Source organism: Lithobates pipiens, unplaced genomic scaffold (genome assembly GCF_037356315.1).
Source record: "Lithobates pipiens isolate NorthernLeopardFrog02 unplaced genomic scaffold, aLitPip1_a1.2 Scaffold_3, whole genome shotgun sequence".
In the NCBI taxonomy this organism is placed as follows: domain Eukaryota; kingdom Metazoa; phylum Chordata; class Amphibia; order Anura; family Ranidae; genus Lithobates; species Lithobates pipiens.
The window spans coordinates 771,576-788,492 of NW_027507790.1; the positions used below are offsets into that span (position 1 = coordinate 771,576).

Sequence of the window (16,917 nt, forward strand, 5' to 3'; positions counted from 1 at the left end):
GGAGTTTTAGGTCCATCAGCTCTGATGTGAGGGCCTGCTGAGAGGAGGGGGGCGGGGGCGGGTGGGGAGGCCGCTGTGAGGAATCCTCCGCCATAAGCGAACTGATGTAATCCTCCGGCTTCCCCTGTGTAATTGAGGCCAGGGGTGAGGGCCTAGTTAGGAAGCGGTCCATTGTGAAGGACCACGGAGGTTGTGGGACAAGATATACCGACCGTTGGTCCCCGATTTTTCCCATGAAGTGCCTGGGAAGGGTGAGGAGACTTGGAGGCTTCCCCCTGGTTCGTTTTGTGCCAGCGTTTGCTTGTTAGGGGCCGTGGATCGCGGGACGGGACCGGAGCTCACGGATTATGCGTCTGCCATCTTGGAAAGCCGCGCATGCGCCCTTCAGCAATAATTTTATAACGTTTTTATTGATTCATATAGAAGTATAAATGTATGTTTAAATGTTTTGTGAAAACTCTATAACAGCTCAAGTATAACTTTATCATTTCAATTGGGTTTAATGTATAATACCTTTTAGACTGGATACTTGTTGACTTGTAAAATGCAGTATGAAAACCATAATAAATAAAATTAAGATCAATTTTAAAACATTTCATGTTTTTTTTAGTCTGATATACATGAAATATTGCCTATGAATATTTTGTGTTATCCATTTCAGACAGCAGCTGTGGCTTTTGGCTCCATTTCACATTGTCTTGCCTATCTGTATCTTCAACAAAAGCAAACGGCAACAAGCCCAATAGCTCAAGCTGAAATACACTAAGAAACGTGAATGAGCCAAAATAGTGATTCACTCCTGTCCCCCCTCCCACATGTTCTCTTCAGATAGCAGCAAACGAAATACATTAACCACTTGACCTTCAGAAGATTTACCCTCTTCACAACTAGTCAATTTTTTGGGTTAAATGCGTGCCTAGCCAGTGTTTGTATGTACTGTGTGAGATGCTTTCCCCTCTGTCAGAACGAAGTTCTGCCTTGTTTACACAGGCAGAGCTCTGTTCTGTGTGTTTTTCCAACAATCGGTGGGTGACGGCTGACATCAATTCACCAGCCTCCGCTGATCGGCTTCTGCTGTAACAAATCACAGCAGAAGCGGCGCACTGCCGCTCGCCCCCAATCAGGATGTGCAAGATCACATACTATGTACATGATCTGGCACAGAAGACCCGCCTTTGCCACTGTACATCCTCATGATGCAGTCAACAAGCAGTTAAAGAAGAGGAAGACAAAGACTGCTTTTGCTTTGCTCTATGATTCACAATCCTTTGTGAATCAAATGTTTTGTGTATACTTTGTTTTAAATGTTTATTTTTTAAAACAAAGATATTACATATGTTTTAGAAAAAAGATATAAATCATCAGCTCGATAAACTGGAAAAATCAGTTGACATAACATTGATCCAAAACCATTCAAGTTTCTTCTAAAGTAGGAAAGGATAAAATGCTACGTTAAGTGTTTATACAGGATGCAAAGCTAGTCCTTCATAATGTTTGAATAAAATCAGAAAGACCCAAGACAGAACAGACTTAAGCCGGCCATAGATGATCCTGGGCTGAAGGAATTTACAGATTTCTCCATCCAAACACGTGAGGTGAATGGGTATTCCACCTACCTGGACATTGTATTCTGACAGCAGGATATCAGAATAAACTGATCAGCCGTATCAGCAAACGATTTCCAGCTTTTACATTCAATAGAAGTTAATCTAATGATTGACTTCTGTTGAACAAAAATGGCCACACATCGAAGTTTGACCGGCCCCTGCTGAACCAGCTGAATTTCAACCCCTCTATGGCCAGCTTTAGTTATTAATTGTTGTCTTTTGGCTAAAAACATTGTATATAGGAATTTTGCTGATGCTGTTAAGTATAAAGGAATAACTTTCATAAATCAGAAAATGCAACTTATATTTCTGTGAACTGAAAGATTGTTTTTTGTAATGTCTTGTAATTGTGGTAGCATTCTTCGTACAATCTTTTTAAGTGATCCTCTAACTTCTTTGTTTCTTAGACTATAGATGATAGGATTTAGACCAGGAGTTATAACAGTATAAAAAACTGAGACAAATTTCTTCATATGAGAAGAGTAGTTGGAGTGGGGCCGGACATACATAAATATCATTGTTCCATAGTAGAGTAATACTACAGTCAGGTGAGCTCCACAAGTGGAAAAACTCTTATTCCGCATACTGTTAGATTTTATTTTAACTATAGAGATCACAATGTATAGATAGGACACCAAAGTCAACATCAAAGAGCCAAACAGCACAATGAGAGACAGAATAAATATGGAGATTTCTGTAAGGTAGATATCACTACATGAAATCTCCAGGAGAGGTGGGATGTCACAAAAAAAGTGGTTTATTTGATGAGAGTCACAGAAATCTAACTTAGAAATAAGCAGAGAAGGAATTAGACCTGTCATCATTCCAGTTACCCATGAGCCTGCAACTAGCTGGAGACATGTTCTGGTGTCCATTAGTCTTGAATAGTAAAGAGGTTTACAAATGGCTATGTATCGATCATAAGCCATTGCTAGGAGCAAATAACACTCAGTGGCTCCAAATGAGACAAAGAAGAACAGTTGAGTCATGCATCCAGCAAAGGAGATGGTGTTGCTTTTTAGCAGTAGGTTGGCTAAAAGTTTGGGCACAATTGTAGTTGTGTACCATATCTCCAAAAAAGAAAGATTACTAAGGAAGAAATACATTGGAGTCTGCAGAGACTGATCCATGATCACAACAGTTATGATGATGAGATTTCCACTGAGGGTAACTAGAAAAATAAGAAGGAATACAATGAACAGAGGGATGTTAGTGTCTGTAATATTTAACAGTCCCACAACTGTGAAATCATCTTCACTGCTCTGGTTGAGCATAGTGCAGGAGGACGAACCATGTAGCGCCCATCCAAATGACACCTACAGAGGAAATGTAAGAAAAGTATATAGCAATCATTAGATACAAATGAAAGGTTGATTACTAATGTATATATTTTTTAAATTTTCATAATGCACATATATATGCAGGGCTATGGTAATCTTTTCTACTTTAAAGGCTGACCAATGAAAGCATTAGATATGCTGCAGTTAGACATGGACAATCCCTGTTTTCATTGTAGCATATCTCAACACTCCTTATACTATGTACATATAAAATACACATTCCATAAAAACCCCTCCTAACTGAAATGGATTAGTCAGGAAGTATTTTCACATTACTGCCCTATTAACAGGGGTAGCTGCAGTTGCAGTTGCTAGATGCAGCTGTGACCATTCTGATGCCGCATACACACGACCGGACTTTCCGGCAGAAACGGTCAGATGGTCTTCCAGACGGAGTTTCAACTGAGTTCCGACCGAACTGACTTGTCCACACACAATCACACCAAAGTCCGTTCATTTCGAACGCGATGACGTACGACGGGACTTGAAAAGGAAGTTCAGTAGCCAATAGCTGCCCTTGCGTCGTATTTGGTCCGTTGGACCAGCACACAAACAAACTGTTTTCCTGATAGAAATTGATTCCATCTGAAAGATTTGAAACATGTTCTATTTCTAGGACCATCTGAATTTTTGAAGAAAAAATTCAGATAAAACCCACACACGATTGGAATATCCACCTGCATGATTCCGTCTGACCTTTTCTGCCAGAAAGTCGCGCGTGTACGCAGCATAAGAGACAACAACAAGACAAGCTCAAAACAGGGCACTCTGGTAATGTCTATAAATCCAATCATTTTCTACCAATGATCAGCTTACCACAGTGATACCCATGACATTTCATTATAAGCCCTAGTACACAGTGCACTGTCGCTGTCCAGTCTGCAGCTATAATGCTTCCTTTTACCAGCTTGTATGTATAATCCTTTACAATCCTAGATTCATCAACATTACAAGGAGCTAGAAGTGTCTTTGCTGATTTCAGTAACTATTTAAGACAAAAAATAGTGTAGCGCTTCTATGAAGTGGATGTGTAATCACATGAGGGAAATCAAAATGCAATCACAGAAAAGCAAATAAATTAGTGGTCACATAGGAAAGTCCGTAATCACATGGAGAAAGTCCATATATAATCACAAATAAATAAAATCCTCCGTGATGTGACTAGTGCACAAAGAAAGTGAGAAAGCTTCTTCAAAAGCGGATAGGGGTTTTTACTGGTCAGGTACAACCCGATATGTCAGCTTGTCTGCAGATATCAATAAAGTAGATGGGGTACTCTTACCGAATATGATGGACTCACACGGTCTTACGACGGTTGAGTCAGGAAAGCTTAGGGTCCTGACCTAGGACCAGGTGGTAGGTTGGTAAGGGTCCGTCCAGATGTTAAGAAGACTCCAAACGACTGTAGACCGTAGGGGGCGTCTCACAGAGGAATCTCTGGAGTAGTTCTTTGTCCAATTCGGAAGTGACTCGATTGGCAATTACAACCCCAAGTAGGGGGTGGGGGATTTTGTAGAATTTAAACCAAAAAAGAAAAAAGAAAGCTCCACATGGTGCGGGTCAGAAAATCTTAACCGACAGGTTTATTTAAAAAGTCAAATAATTAAATAAAAATTATGACTTGGTGATCACAAATGAACAAAATAAAAGCAATGTGGGGTGCCAAAAAGCAGGCCCGACGCGTTTCGACATAGAGTGTCTTCAACAGGGGCATGACCCCTACTTGGGGTTGTAATTGCCAATCGAGTCACTTCCAAATTGGACAAAGAACTACTCCGGAGATTCCTCTGGGAGACGCCCCCTACGGTCTACAGTCGTTTGGAGTCTTCTTAACATCTGGACGGACCCTTACCAACCTACCACCTGGTCCTAGGTCAGGACCCCAAGCATTCCTGACTCAACCGTCGTAAGACCGTGTGAGTCCATCATATTCGGTAAGAGTACCCCATCTACTTTATTGATATCTGCAGACAAGCTGACATATCGGGTTGTACCTGACCAGTAAAAACCCCTATCCCCTTTTGAAGAAGCTTTCTCACTTTCTTTGTGCACTAGTCACATCACGGAGGATTTTATTTATTTGTGATTATATATGGACTTTCTCCATGTGATTACAGACTTTCCTATGTGACCACTAATTTATTTGCTTTTCTGTGATTGCATTTTGATTTCCCTCATGTGATTACACATCCACTTTATAGAAGCGCTACACTATTTTTTGTCTTAAATTGTTTAACCTTGTTTGTTTGAAGTGTTGGCAGCTGTTTTTTGCGAATTTTTTGCTAGTTAGGTATAGCGCAGTGTTTTCCCCCTCTTTTGATTTCAGTAACTAACCAGAAAATATGAGATGCATGAATCATATGGGTACAAGTGTAATACATACAGTTACATGCAGCACTTAAATGCATTGAATACATCTTCTGTTCACATGTAACTGCAGATTCCTGACACAAGCTGTACAGCCCATCACTGCTCAACAACACTTTGGGGTTGATTTACCAAAGGCAAATAAACTGTTCACTTTGCAAGTGAAGTTGCACTCAGTAAGGGAATTTTCCCCAGAGCTTTGTGAATGTGGTGAAGCTTCACTTTGCAAAGAATACCCAATCACGTGGAAGGGAAATATTGAAAGCAGCATGTTTGTCTGCAAATGATTGAATGATAGAAGAGGGCAGAGCTTCACCTCATTCACTAAGCACTGGGGATGAGTCCCTTGCAGAGTGCAACTGAACATTCAAAGTGAGCAGTTTATTTTCCTTTAGTAAATCACCCCCAATGTCCCCTTTAGCCCACATTCACACTGGAGTGACTTGTCATGCCATTTGACAGATCAAATGGCATGACAAGTCACACCCTATTGTCGGCAATGGCACCGGTGCATCGGTGCGATGGCAACTTTATAGTGCCGCATCGATTTGAAAAATTAGTTTATGCAATACTTTTGACAATTTAGGGTGCGACTTGCAAAGACATCTGTTCATGAAGCCTCACTGATGTCTTCCAAGTTGCACCTGAAGTCACAGGGACATGCGACTTTGAAATTGTTTGATTTCAGACTCACATGATTCAAAGGCGCATTCAATGTGAACAAGTGCATACTGCTCTGTTTATAAGCACCTGTAAGTCCTCTTTTACACAAGGCATTTTAAACAGTATGCCCATGGAGGACCATGTTTACCCACATAGGGATAAATAGGTGTTACCTGTATCCCCATGCAGGCAGTCCCATAGATGTCAACTGGGACACATGGACTGCATACCCACATAGCTGTGATATTGGGAGCAGCGGCTGTGTACATGCAGACACTGCTTCCCAATGAACATTGATGGGACTGCCTGCACAGGGTTGCACAGAACACCTGTGCATCCCCATGCGGGTACACATCGCCCTCCACAAGACCTATGCTTTTGTGCACAAAGTGTGAATGAGGCCTAAAAGTATATACATAGAATCTATTGTATTCTATTTGAGTCAAAGTGCTATTTATTGTTGAATTAAATATTCCAAAAGGTATTTTAACTGAATTGTGACTCTGTTGGAGGTTGAAAACAGGATAAGCTTATTGAAGTCAATACATTTTTTTTTTTCCGGGATATTGTCTATCTCTGTGTAACTTTCAAATGTAATATTTCCTAAGGTAGCATGAGTTAATAATTAGTGGAAAGGTTTTATTATGCATCTTGAAATGCTGTACAGTACTGTGTCCTTTGAGTGTAAAATCACAGAGCACCATTGTGTTAATTAGTGGGCCATTATGCTGTCTGTATATGCTGTCATTCACATGATTAATAAAATCTTGATTGATCAGGCTGACCTATTCCATCATGCACCTATATCAGTTTCTTATCAAATTTCAGTTTCCTTATCAAAATCTTATATGCTCATCAATTTCACACCCCTCTAACTGCTGTCTCCAATACCATTTTATACATATACAACATCCAATGAAACACTATGGGGGCTATTTAGGAAAGGTAAATCCACTGCACTGCAAGTTCACTTGGAAGTGCAGTCGCTCTAAATCCAAGGGGTAGATCTGAAATGAGTGGAAGCTCTGCTGATTTTATCATCTAATCATGTGCAAGCTAAAATGCTGTTTTTTATTCCCCTTGCATGTCCCCCTCGGATCTACAGCGACTTTACTTACAAGTGCACTTTCAGTGTAAAGTGGATTTTCCTTTAGTGAATAACCCCCTATGTCACAATCATACCTGTCTCTGATCAGTTTCTTAACATCATTAACATCTACTGCTCAGCAGCACCTTATCACTGTCTTTTCTGTCTCTAATCAACTCCCATTCATAGTTGAATATCTGTGATCATTAGCTTTTTTATTTAACATCTATTTTATTTTGATTTTATTTTAAAAATCATGAATATTAGTATTAAACCCCATGGTATCAGTCTTATGCAAACCATTTTTCTTTATTTTATTAAAATGACACATTTATAAACAAGTAACTGGACCCTGAGTACAAACAATTTGCATGCTTAGCATGGCACTAAGACAGCGGCAACCATAATTAATCATGATAGCAGCGTGCATGCCTTTTTTTTGTGAACATATCCCAAAGGAAGAACAGGTGTATAGGCCCATCTTGCAAATTCAGCATTAGTATAATTATATTTACCAATCAATTTAAGGGGAACCCCATGCCATGCGATTTTGTTTTTGTAATAAATACATTGTACAGTGTAATGTTTCATAATACCATGTCACATGAAAAAACCCTCTCCCTGCTAAATAATATTTTAGAATTATTTTTTACTGCAATAGTACACATTCCCCATGAGACTGCTACTTCCCCCATATAATTTTTACAGAAATAGCTCACCTATTAGCCTTGAAAATGTCAGGAAGAAAAAAAAGATTAAAATATTTGTCTCCCATTAGCTTCAATGGGGGTAAGTACTAAGTCCTGGGTTTGCAGACCTCGAACCTGGGCCGATTCACTCATCCCTAGGTACCTCTTATTATCATCCTATGCACCCCTTAACTACATGACCTAATAAAGTGTAATCTAGAGTACCCATATACAGGGTTCAGTTAACAAAAAGTCCAATAATTATGGCAATTAGCAATATAAATGTGCCAAAAAAGGGTCATGCACTCCTTTTGTGAGATTTTCATATGTTAAGGCAGCCCTTTTAAATGAATGAGCTGTCCCAAATGTGAATGTTGTATCTACTCAGTTCAAGCAACCTGACACATTGAAAAAATGTTTTTATTATAAAATGTGTTCCTATTGAACTTCTTATTTCCCTTTAGTTAACAAACCTATTGTCACATAAACAGACCCATAGCAGGAATGTAAAAATTACTGTGCTCCCTTTGAGAGAGGTGTAAGAGCTAAAGTGGTTTAACAGGAAATAGTAGAAGCAAATCAATGGCAGAAGAAATATTTCCTACTGTACCAAATACTTTGATTGTAAACCTGCATAAATTACAACCAATCCCCATTTTGACTATTGGTCTAACTTATTGTCTCTTACCCACAAAATAGTTGTGACGAAAACTCAGCGTAACTGCTTTAGTATAGTGAATGTTAATGTTAGCATTCTCTTTTCTCATTTGAGGCTTTGGAATTTTCCTGAGGTATATGTATATTTTTATAAACCCCTTGGAGATAAATATACGATGTTCCCAGTAGATCTGAGATAAAATGCCTATGATTGGTACTGGAAAATCTTCTCCCTTGGGGAATAAAACAGATGAGCTAATTGTGTAGTTCCATGAAAATTGTGTGAAACACTTCACATATCACAAATAATTCTAGATTTTGCAAACTGATGTGGGCAAGTAATCATACATTTAAATTTATTTGCACATTTCCCCGTGCTTTTTTGGTAGAATTAAAATAACTGTTATTTCTTCTTTAAGTTAAAGCTGAAATAAAACCCCTGGATAATACATTATTCATTAAAAATCATTACATGTATTTTAAATAGTGCCATAATTTGTATGTGTACCTAATGTAATTTCCTGTATAACAAGCCTGTGGGCAGGAAGGGCAGAAAAGGGAGCGTGAGGGAAGTTGAAAGCAGTTAGAAGTTCAAGAAATGTAAAACCATATTTTCTTTATCTTGACTGTTGGTCTTTAAAATTGAAAAGTATTCTTGTACATAAAGTTGACCACATGCTGCCTTCGGTAGCACATTACCAGTGTAGCCTGAATGCTCCTTCCCACTTTGTACTGCCCCATCTGGACATACCTTGACCTTCACCCTTAACTTCCCACTTAATGACAAGACCACACCTTTCTTTGGAGTAAACTGGCCACAACAGCCTTTATTAAACACATCTTAAAAACTCACTCCAGCAAAAAATATATATATATATATCAATAAATATATATAAACATATTATAAACAACCCAAATATAAATAACATGCCCAGTCTGGTGATCTCTGACGGTGACCCATACTTATACCAAACACCAAAGCACTGCGGTACCTCTGTATAACTTTTACCAAGGCCTCCACCTGTAGCCGGTCGGAGACAACTTCCGTCAGTGCACATACAAGTATTCCATCCACCGTTCCAGAATACACCAGAGGGGCCGATCTTTCGATGAGCCCCCCACACCTTCAGACCATTTTCTGATTAACCGTCTACCGTCAGAAACCACCAGAAACACCGCCCCAAAACCGCTGAAGCCCATCCGCTGTCGTGACGACCTGCAACTGAACACCTGAAAAAGAAAGAAACAACAAAAGTATCCTGGAAAAAAAACACAACAACACCAGTTAAACTAGGGAAAGCTGCCTCCTCTGTCATCTTCCTCCGCCGAATGCCTCGCTAGATCCGCCCCTGTCCTTTATATTGCTCCTCCTCTTCCTCCTTCGACTATGCTAATGTATAGCTTTGCTCCACCCACCATTTTCTTCCTAGATCCTCAGTCACCCCTGTCATGCCAGCACTCCATTAACCCTTTCAGGCTATATTCTGTGCTTCTCTTTCAAGCAGTGGTTTTTCATAAATTATCATATAACACAAGTAGGCTAATCTTGTTCAAAAGCATGCCATGATTCAGGTGTACATAGGGCAACATAATGTCTAAACATGATTCTGCATCTAGAAAGGTCAAAAACAGGCATGTCTATGATTCACAGGGGGATACTTCTGCACATATTTTGGGACTGACTATCTATTCCTCTGTTTTGGCAGCAGATCCTTTAAATTATCCAACAACTTACAGATGTTTCTCTCCTGGACATCCCTGTCGCAGTCCTCTTGAATCTTACGCCTCTATCCAGAAAATGCTACCATAAATCATTGCGTTTGTGTTTTTCACCTTAATGCATCCTATGCATTAAGGTGAAAAAACACCTTGTAGTGTCCAGCACCTCTCGCTTTACTTACCTGACCCCTGAATTTTCGTGGGAACGATCCCGCTCTCTCCACTGCTTGTCGGCTCTTCATTAGATAGATTGAAAGCAGTGCAGCCATTGGCTCCTGCTGCTGTCAATCAAATCCAATGACACGGGCACCGGGGCGGCGGGGCCTAGTCATACACTCAGCGGCTATAGATGCCGAGTGTATGACACGGGAGCACTCCCGCAAGGTAACCCCTCAGGAGAGAGCTTCCCAGAGGGGGTTATCTATTGCGGGGAGGAGCCATGAGAGCCACCATGGGACCCCAGAACAGGTGTATTGGGGCCACTCTGTGCAAAATGAACTGCACAGTGGAGGTAAGCATGAAATGTTTGTTATTTAAAAAAAATTTACCTTTAGCGTCACTTTAAGCATCTGTTGACCATGGTGAGAGCATGTGTTCCTAGCATGTGGAAGCAACAGTCCCCCCTACCTTTATGCAATTGTTTGCCAGGGTGAATGTTATACAATGTATGGAACATCTTACTTCTACCCTTTGGGATGAATCTAGCTGGTTCAACCGGGAACATGACTAGATCGTTCAACCAGGAACAATTTATAATATCTGATGAATACAATATTGATTCATTTTTATTATACTCCACTTTCCTGTATTAAGTAAAGCCCCCTCAGATGCCCCCTATGGTCTTGTGTGTGTGTTTTTTTTCTTCCCTGTATCCCTTTCGCTTCCATGTCATTCCTCCCTTTTTTTTCTTTTAATTAAACTACTAAAAACTTGGCGAGCATTGGACTCATCTGCATGATTGGCTAGACACCCCTGTTGGGAGATAAAAAAATTACAATTGAGGCTCTTTGTTCCACTATGCAACCAATGCCATTCCCTATTTATACACTAATTTCTGATTCATATTACTTGTATTATTACGACTTTCTGATGCTGAGCATCTTGTCACAGTGTCAATTTCAGATGTAAACCTATAAATAATAATAATAAAAAAAAATATTAGACCCAAATTAAGGGATTCGGTTTTGCGAGTACAAGGATCCAATAATGACTCTGCAAATCTTAAATTCATTTAGCAAGTAGACCTGTTGTATGCAGGCATAGTGAGTGTTAACATAAGGCATAGATAATGTAGCTGGGAGCTGGATATATACATATTCCTGCAATCAAGAGACACTGTGTGGCATTGCTGCAGGGGGAGCAATTTCTCCCTAGTGTTGAGTGTGATGCTGACCTGCTACCTTCTTATTCCGAGACAAGGCTGAACAACAGAGCAAAACATCTTGGGATATGTAGTCTGTATGGAAAGGATTCTCCCTCTGGCTGAATCATGTGGAACTTCAACTACCATCTGGCTGATGGGGAAGAACAGATTGCTGGAATAGAATATAAGGAGGGATGGATTTAGGCCTAGCACACTCTCTTGGAACCTGGCGTGGATCTGTGTGCAGGGATTCTGTGATAGTGTGAGCTGCAGCTGAGCCGCGGCCCGCAACAGCAGAACTATCCAGTGGATATCTGGAGGGACATCTGTGGTCAGCTCCCCTTAACAGTCTGGCAGCAGCCTGGAGGCTGTTCTTATCCCATTCATCCTACAGTGGTAGCAGATTTTGGTGACCAATGGTGCAGTGCAGTGGACACCGGATGTTATCCCCTGAGCCATGTTCCTGAGAGATCATCACCATCATCATCTCTGGTTCCAACGTGATGAGCGGGCAACAGCCACCATATAGACACTATTGTCTCCTTCATTCCTTATCATCTTTGGTTCCAAGGGTCTAGCCCACACATCATAGACACTATATACAGACATCTTTGCTTTCCATTGCTCTGCTGTTGCTTGTAGTTCCACAGAAAGTAATATCTTTAAGTCAGTGATCACTGTGAATTCAGTTACAGTTTAATTCACACAGGAAGATTGTTTGCTGTCTATTCACAACTTGAGTGTGTTGCTTTTCTTTACCATCCAAAATGTATTTGTATGCAATTAAACATCAAGCGCTAGCTGAAGATCAATAGGACTGACACACATCAATACAGGACTACTTTCACCTCCCTCCACACTTCAGGGATTTGTTTTACTGAAGCTCATAGAGCTATAATTCACCAAGAACTCTCTGAAAGAGCAGGTTTAATTGCTATGCAGTTTTCTCCTTGCTAAAAGTTGTGCTTATTTACTGTTCTGCATTTATGTGTGAAGAAGCATTAGAGAGGGGTCTGACACTCATAAGAGCCATTCCTCTGCCCTCCTGTAACCTGTTTACATAAGCATTGTATGTGCCTTGCTATGCACCGAGATTATAGTTCTTATGCCCTGTACACACAGTCAGACATTCCGACCACAAAATCTGTCGGAGTTTTCAGACGGATTTTGTCCGAAACTTGTGTTGCATACACACGGTCGGACAAAGCTGTCAGAAAATCCGATCGTTCGGAACGTGGTGACATTCGTTGCGTACGACGGGACTACATAGAGGCTAGTAGCCAATAGCTTTGAATTCTCTACAAACGATCAGAAAAAAGTCTGATCCGATTTTTTGTCAGAAAATTTTAAATCCTGCTCTCAAATTTTTTCCGTCGGAATTTCCAACGGAAAAAGTCCGATAGAGCCCACACACAATCGGATTTACAATATAATCTGATTGGACCTGTTCTGTCTAAATTTCCAACCATGTGTACAGGGCATTACTATTAAAGGTTCAATATCTGATATGTGATTGCCATTTGATTATTGATTATGTTCCTATAAGGGATACCATTCTAAACTTTAAAAGTTCATGCTGTTCACTTTTAAATGCCTTTATCTTATCAGTACACATACCTTCTGGTTTACCACCATTGTGTTTCTTATCTACTGCTGTGTTTTGCACTAATACTGCATATTAGGGGTGCCAGAGGGGTTTGGGCTGTTCTTGGTGTTGAGAGACAGAGTGCGGAACCAAATAAACGTTAGCTGGTCCTCTGGGGGTAGCGCTACAATAACTAAACAGGGATGGAGTAAATCCTATCAGCTGCACAAATGCCTCTTAAAATAGGTATAGAAAATAATCACTCCCTTTAAAATAATCACATTTTTTGTTTTGCAGCCTGAAATGAATACAGACATTGTTTTTGTTTTACCCAACTGTATTTACTCTTATAACATCCTAGTGAAAGACATAACACCAACATGTCAGAAAAAAATTCAAAATTCAAAAACAGAATCACAGAGTTGGAAAAAGGAGTGTTAATCACATTCTTAATGACACACACGTTTGACTTTCAACTCTAATAAGCTGTGGTTATTTTGATGAACTCAGCATCAAAATAGCTTTCCTGGAGCATTTCAGTATCTGGTAGTGCAACTGAAGTAAACAATAGCTATGTGTGGCACGGCACTATCAAAAGAGTCTTGGGATAAAGTTATGGACAGGCACAAGTCAGGAGATGGATACAAAAAAAATTCAAAGGCTTTACCAATGCCTAGAAGCACAGTGAAGTCTATTACTAAGAAGTGGAAAGTATTTGGTACAACACAGATCAGGAAGTCACTCCAACCTGGATGAAAGAGCCAGGAGGAAACTGGTCAGAGAGGCTACCAAGAGGCCTACAGCAACTCTGAAGCAGTTGCAAGCATTTATGACAAAGAGTGGTCATTGTGTACATGTGACAACAAAATCACAAATTCTCCACAAATGAGGCCACATGCAGTCACGACTGAGCTTTGCCAAAATGCACCTTGAAGATTCTGAGGCCCCATGAAAAAAGGTGTTATGGTCAAATGAGACTAAAATTGAATTATTTGGCATCAATAACAAATGATATGTCTGGCTGAAATCCAATACAGCTCACCATTCAAATAACTCCATTCTTACAGTAAAGCATGGCAGTGGTAATATCCTGTTATAGGAGTGTTTCTCTGCAGCAGGGACTGGAGCACTTGTCAGGTTAGAAGGAAAAATATCATCAAATTCTTCAGGGAAAATCTGCTGCCCTCTGCCAGAAAGGGCACCTCCCCCTACATCGCAGCCTGTGTCTGACATTGAGCAGTGCCAGCTGAACAAAAAGCATGCGCAGTACAGCAGGTTCTGAGTCCCAGAGGTGTCCATCTCTGCAGATCTCACAAAGACAGCCCAGGAGAGGAGGCATTACACTAGGGAAGATGTGCATTCTCTTGCTTTTGTTTTTGCATATACAGTAGGTATGTGTCTACCACCCTGTGGATGATTAACCACTTCCCACCCGGCAGAGGCGGCTCTAGACTTTGTGAGGCCTTAGGCAAAACTTAGGCGTGAGGCCCCACTCACTCTACTGTTTGTAGAGGCCAATCTGCTGACAGCCTTAAAGTGAAATTAAATTATCCTATCATTTGCAGCCAAGGAATATGCTTCTGTTTGATCTGCAAATACCATGGTGCTGCTCCAACAAATACCTGTCAATTCTGAACAGGTGTCTGTTTAGGGTGCCTGCAGGAAGACAGCCTGATGTAAGGGTGTCCTCTTAGCAAAGACTTATGACAGGGTCCTTTCTCAGGCACTTACTGAAAGTCAACCAAAACAAAAAAACACAAACACTTTGTTTCAAAATACAACAATATTAATACAATACCACAATATATGTGCTAACTATAGTTGAGGCTAATACACAAACCCCCTGGGAGGTTTTAACAGTAGTAAACTTTTTTAAGGTCAGAGACTTTGCAGACAATGATACAGGAGATGGTTTTATTATAGTAATGACAAGCAAACTCTTACCTGGCTAACACGGTAACAAACGTTGGTGCCACAGACAGGGTGCTGACAGACAATCACACCACAAAGATACAGGAGATGGTCAGACTGTGCAGAAAATGATACAGTGGACGGTCAGAGACTGTGCACAGGAGACAGTCAGAGACTGTGCAGACAATGATACAGGAGAGGGTCAGAGACTGTGCACAGGAGACGGTCAGAGACTGTGCAGACAATGATACAGGAGACGGTCAGACACTGTGCAGACAATGATACAGGAGATGGTCAGAGACTGTGCACAGGAGACGGTCAGACACTGTGCAGACAATGATACAGGAGACAGTCAGACACTGGGCAGACCGTAATACAGGAGATGGTCAGAGACTGTGCACAGGAGACGGTCAGAGACTGTGCAGACAATGATACAGGAGATGGTCAGAGACTGTGCACATGAGATGGTCAGAGACTGTGCAGACAATGATACAGGAGATGGTCAGACACTGTGCAGACAATGATACAGGAGACGGTCAGAGACTGTGTGCAGACAAGGATACAGGAGACGGTCAGAGACTGTGTGAGTAAGGAGAAGTGACACAATGATGATCCCACCCAGTAGTGACTGGTGCTCAAAATTTTTGGGAAAAAAGTTAAAAAACAAACAAACAAATTGCAGCTTCACTGTGCCATCAAATGCAGCCACTGTGCCCATCAAATGCAGCCTCACTGTGCTCCATCAAATGCAGCTTCACTGTGCCCCTTCAAATGTTGCCACTGTGCGGGGCAGATATTTTGGTGCCCATGCAAAATGCTGCCCTAGGCCTGGGCCTTGTCGGCCTAGGCCAAGACACAGCACTGATGACAGGGTACTGGGGACAGACCATGAGAGACAGACAGGGTACTGGGGACAGACCGTGAGAGACAGACAGGGTACTGGGGACAGACCGTGAGAGACAGACAGGGTACTGGGGGCAGACCGCGAGAGACAGACAGGGTACTGGGGGCAGACCCCGAGAGACAGACAGGGTACTGGGGGCAGAACGTGAGAGACAGACAGGGTACTGGGGACAGACCGTGAGAGACAGACAGGGTACTGGGGGCAGACCGTGAGAGACAGACAGGGTACTGGGGGCAGACCGTGAAAGACAGACAGGGTACTGGGGGCAGACCGTGAGAGACAGACAGGGTACTGGGGGAAGACAGTGAGACAGACAGGGTACTGGGGGCAGACAGTGAGACAGACAGGGTACTGGGGGCAGACCGTGAGACAGACAGGGTACTGGGGGCAGACCGTGAAACAGACAGGTACTGGGGGCAGACCGTGAGACAGACAGGGTACTGGGGGCAGACTGTGAGACAGAGACAGACCATGAGACAGAGACAGACCATGAGACTGTGGCAGTCAGGGTACTGGCCATGAGACCATTGAAAGACCGGGTAATGTATTATGTACAGACAGCATGATGATGTATGTACTGTACCTGCTCCTCAGTCTTCTACACTACTAAAGGCAGCATGAGAACGAAGCCTGCGACAGGTGATGTTGTCTTTGCGCTCCCTGGCCTCATGCAGTGCAATCTGGGAATTGGAGTCTCTGCACAGCACAGGCACCAGAGGCCCAAGTCTGTTGTCTGTGAAGAACTACAACTCCCGCCATGCATTGGGGCCGCCGACTGGGGGAAAGGCTAGGAGGACAGCGCCGCAGTGGTGGAGCCTGTTATTGGATGCAGCTTGACTGAGCTGAGATGATTGATGTCATCTAACTCGTCCACGGCGGCGGAGGCTCATAAGCTCAGACAGGCGGCGTGGCGCGGCACCGGCATCTATGTGCGGCACCTGCCCGCTCACTCACCCCGCAACACACACTGACCATTCCACTCCCGAGTCCGCACACTGTCTTCTGTCAGGCAAATTAGGCGAGGC

The 16,917-nt window shown here is 41.9% G+C and overlaps 1 protein-coding gene across 1 annotated transcript; it reads right to left on the reverse strand.

The window, feature by feature from the left end:
* Positions 1–409: 409 nt before the first annotated feature.
* On the reverse strand, positions 410–8,517 carry OR11L1 (olfactory receptor family 11 subfamily L member 1). The gene is made up of 2 exons (XM_077461021.1): positions 8,442–8,517; positions 410–2,923 (listed from the first exon to the last, which is right to left on the reverse strand). Exon 2 carries the CDS (start codon positions 2,879–2,881, stop codon positions 1,895–1,897), a length of 987 nt encoding a protein of 328 aa, XP_077317147.1. The 5' UTR covers positions 2,882–2,923; positions 8,442–8,517; the 3' UTR covers positions 410–1,894.
* Positions 8,518–16,917: the final 8,400 nt, after the last annotated feature.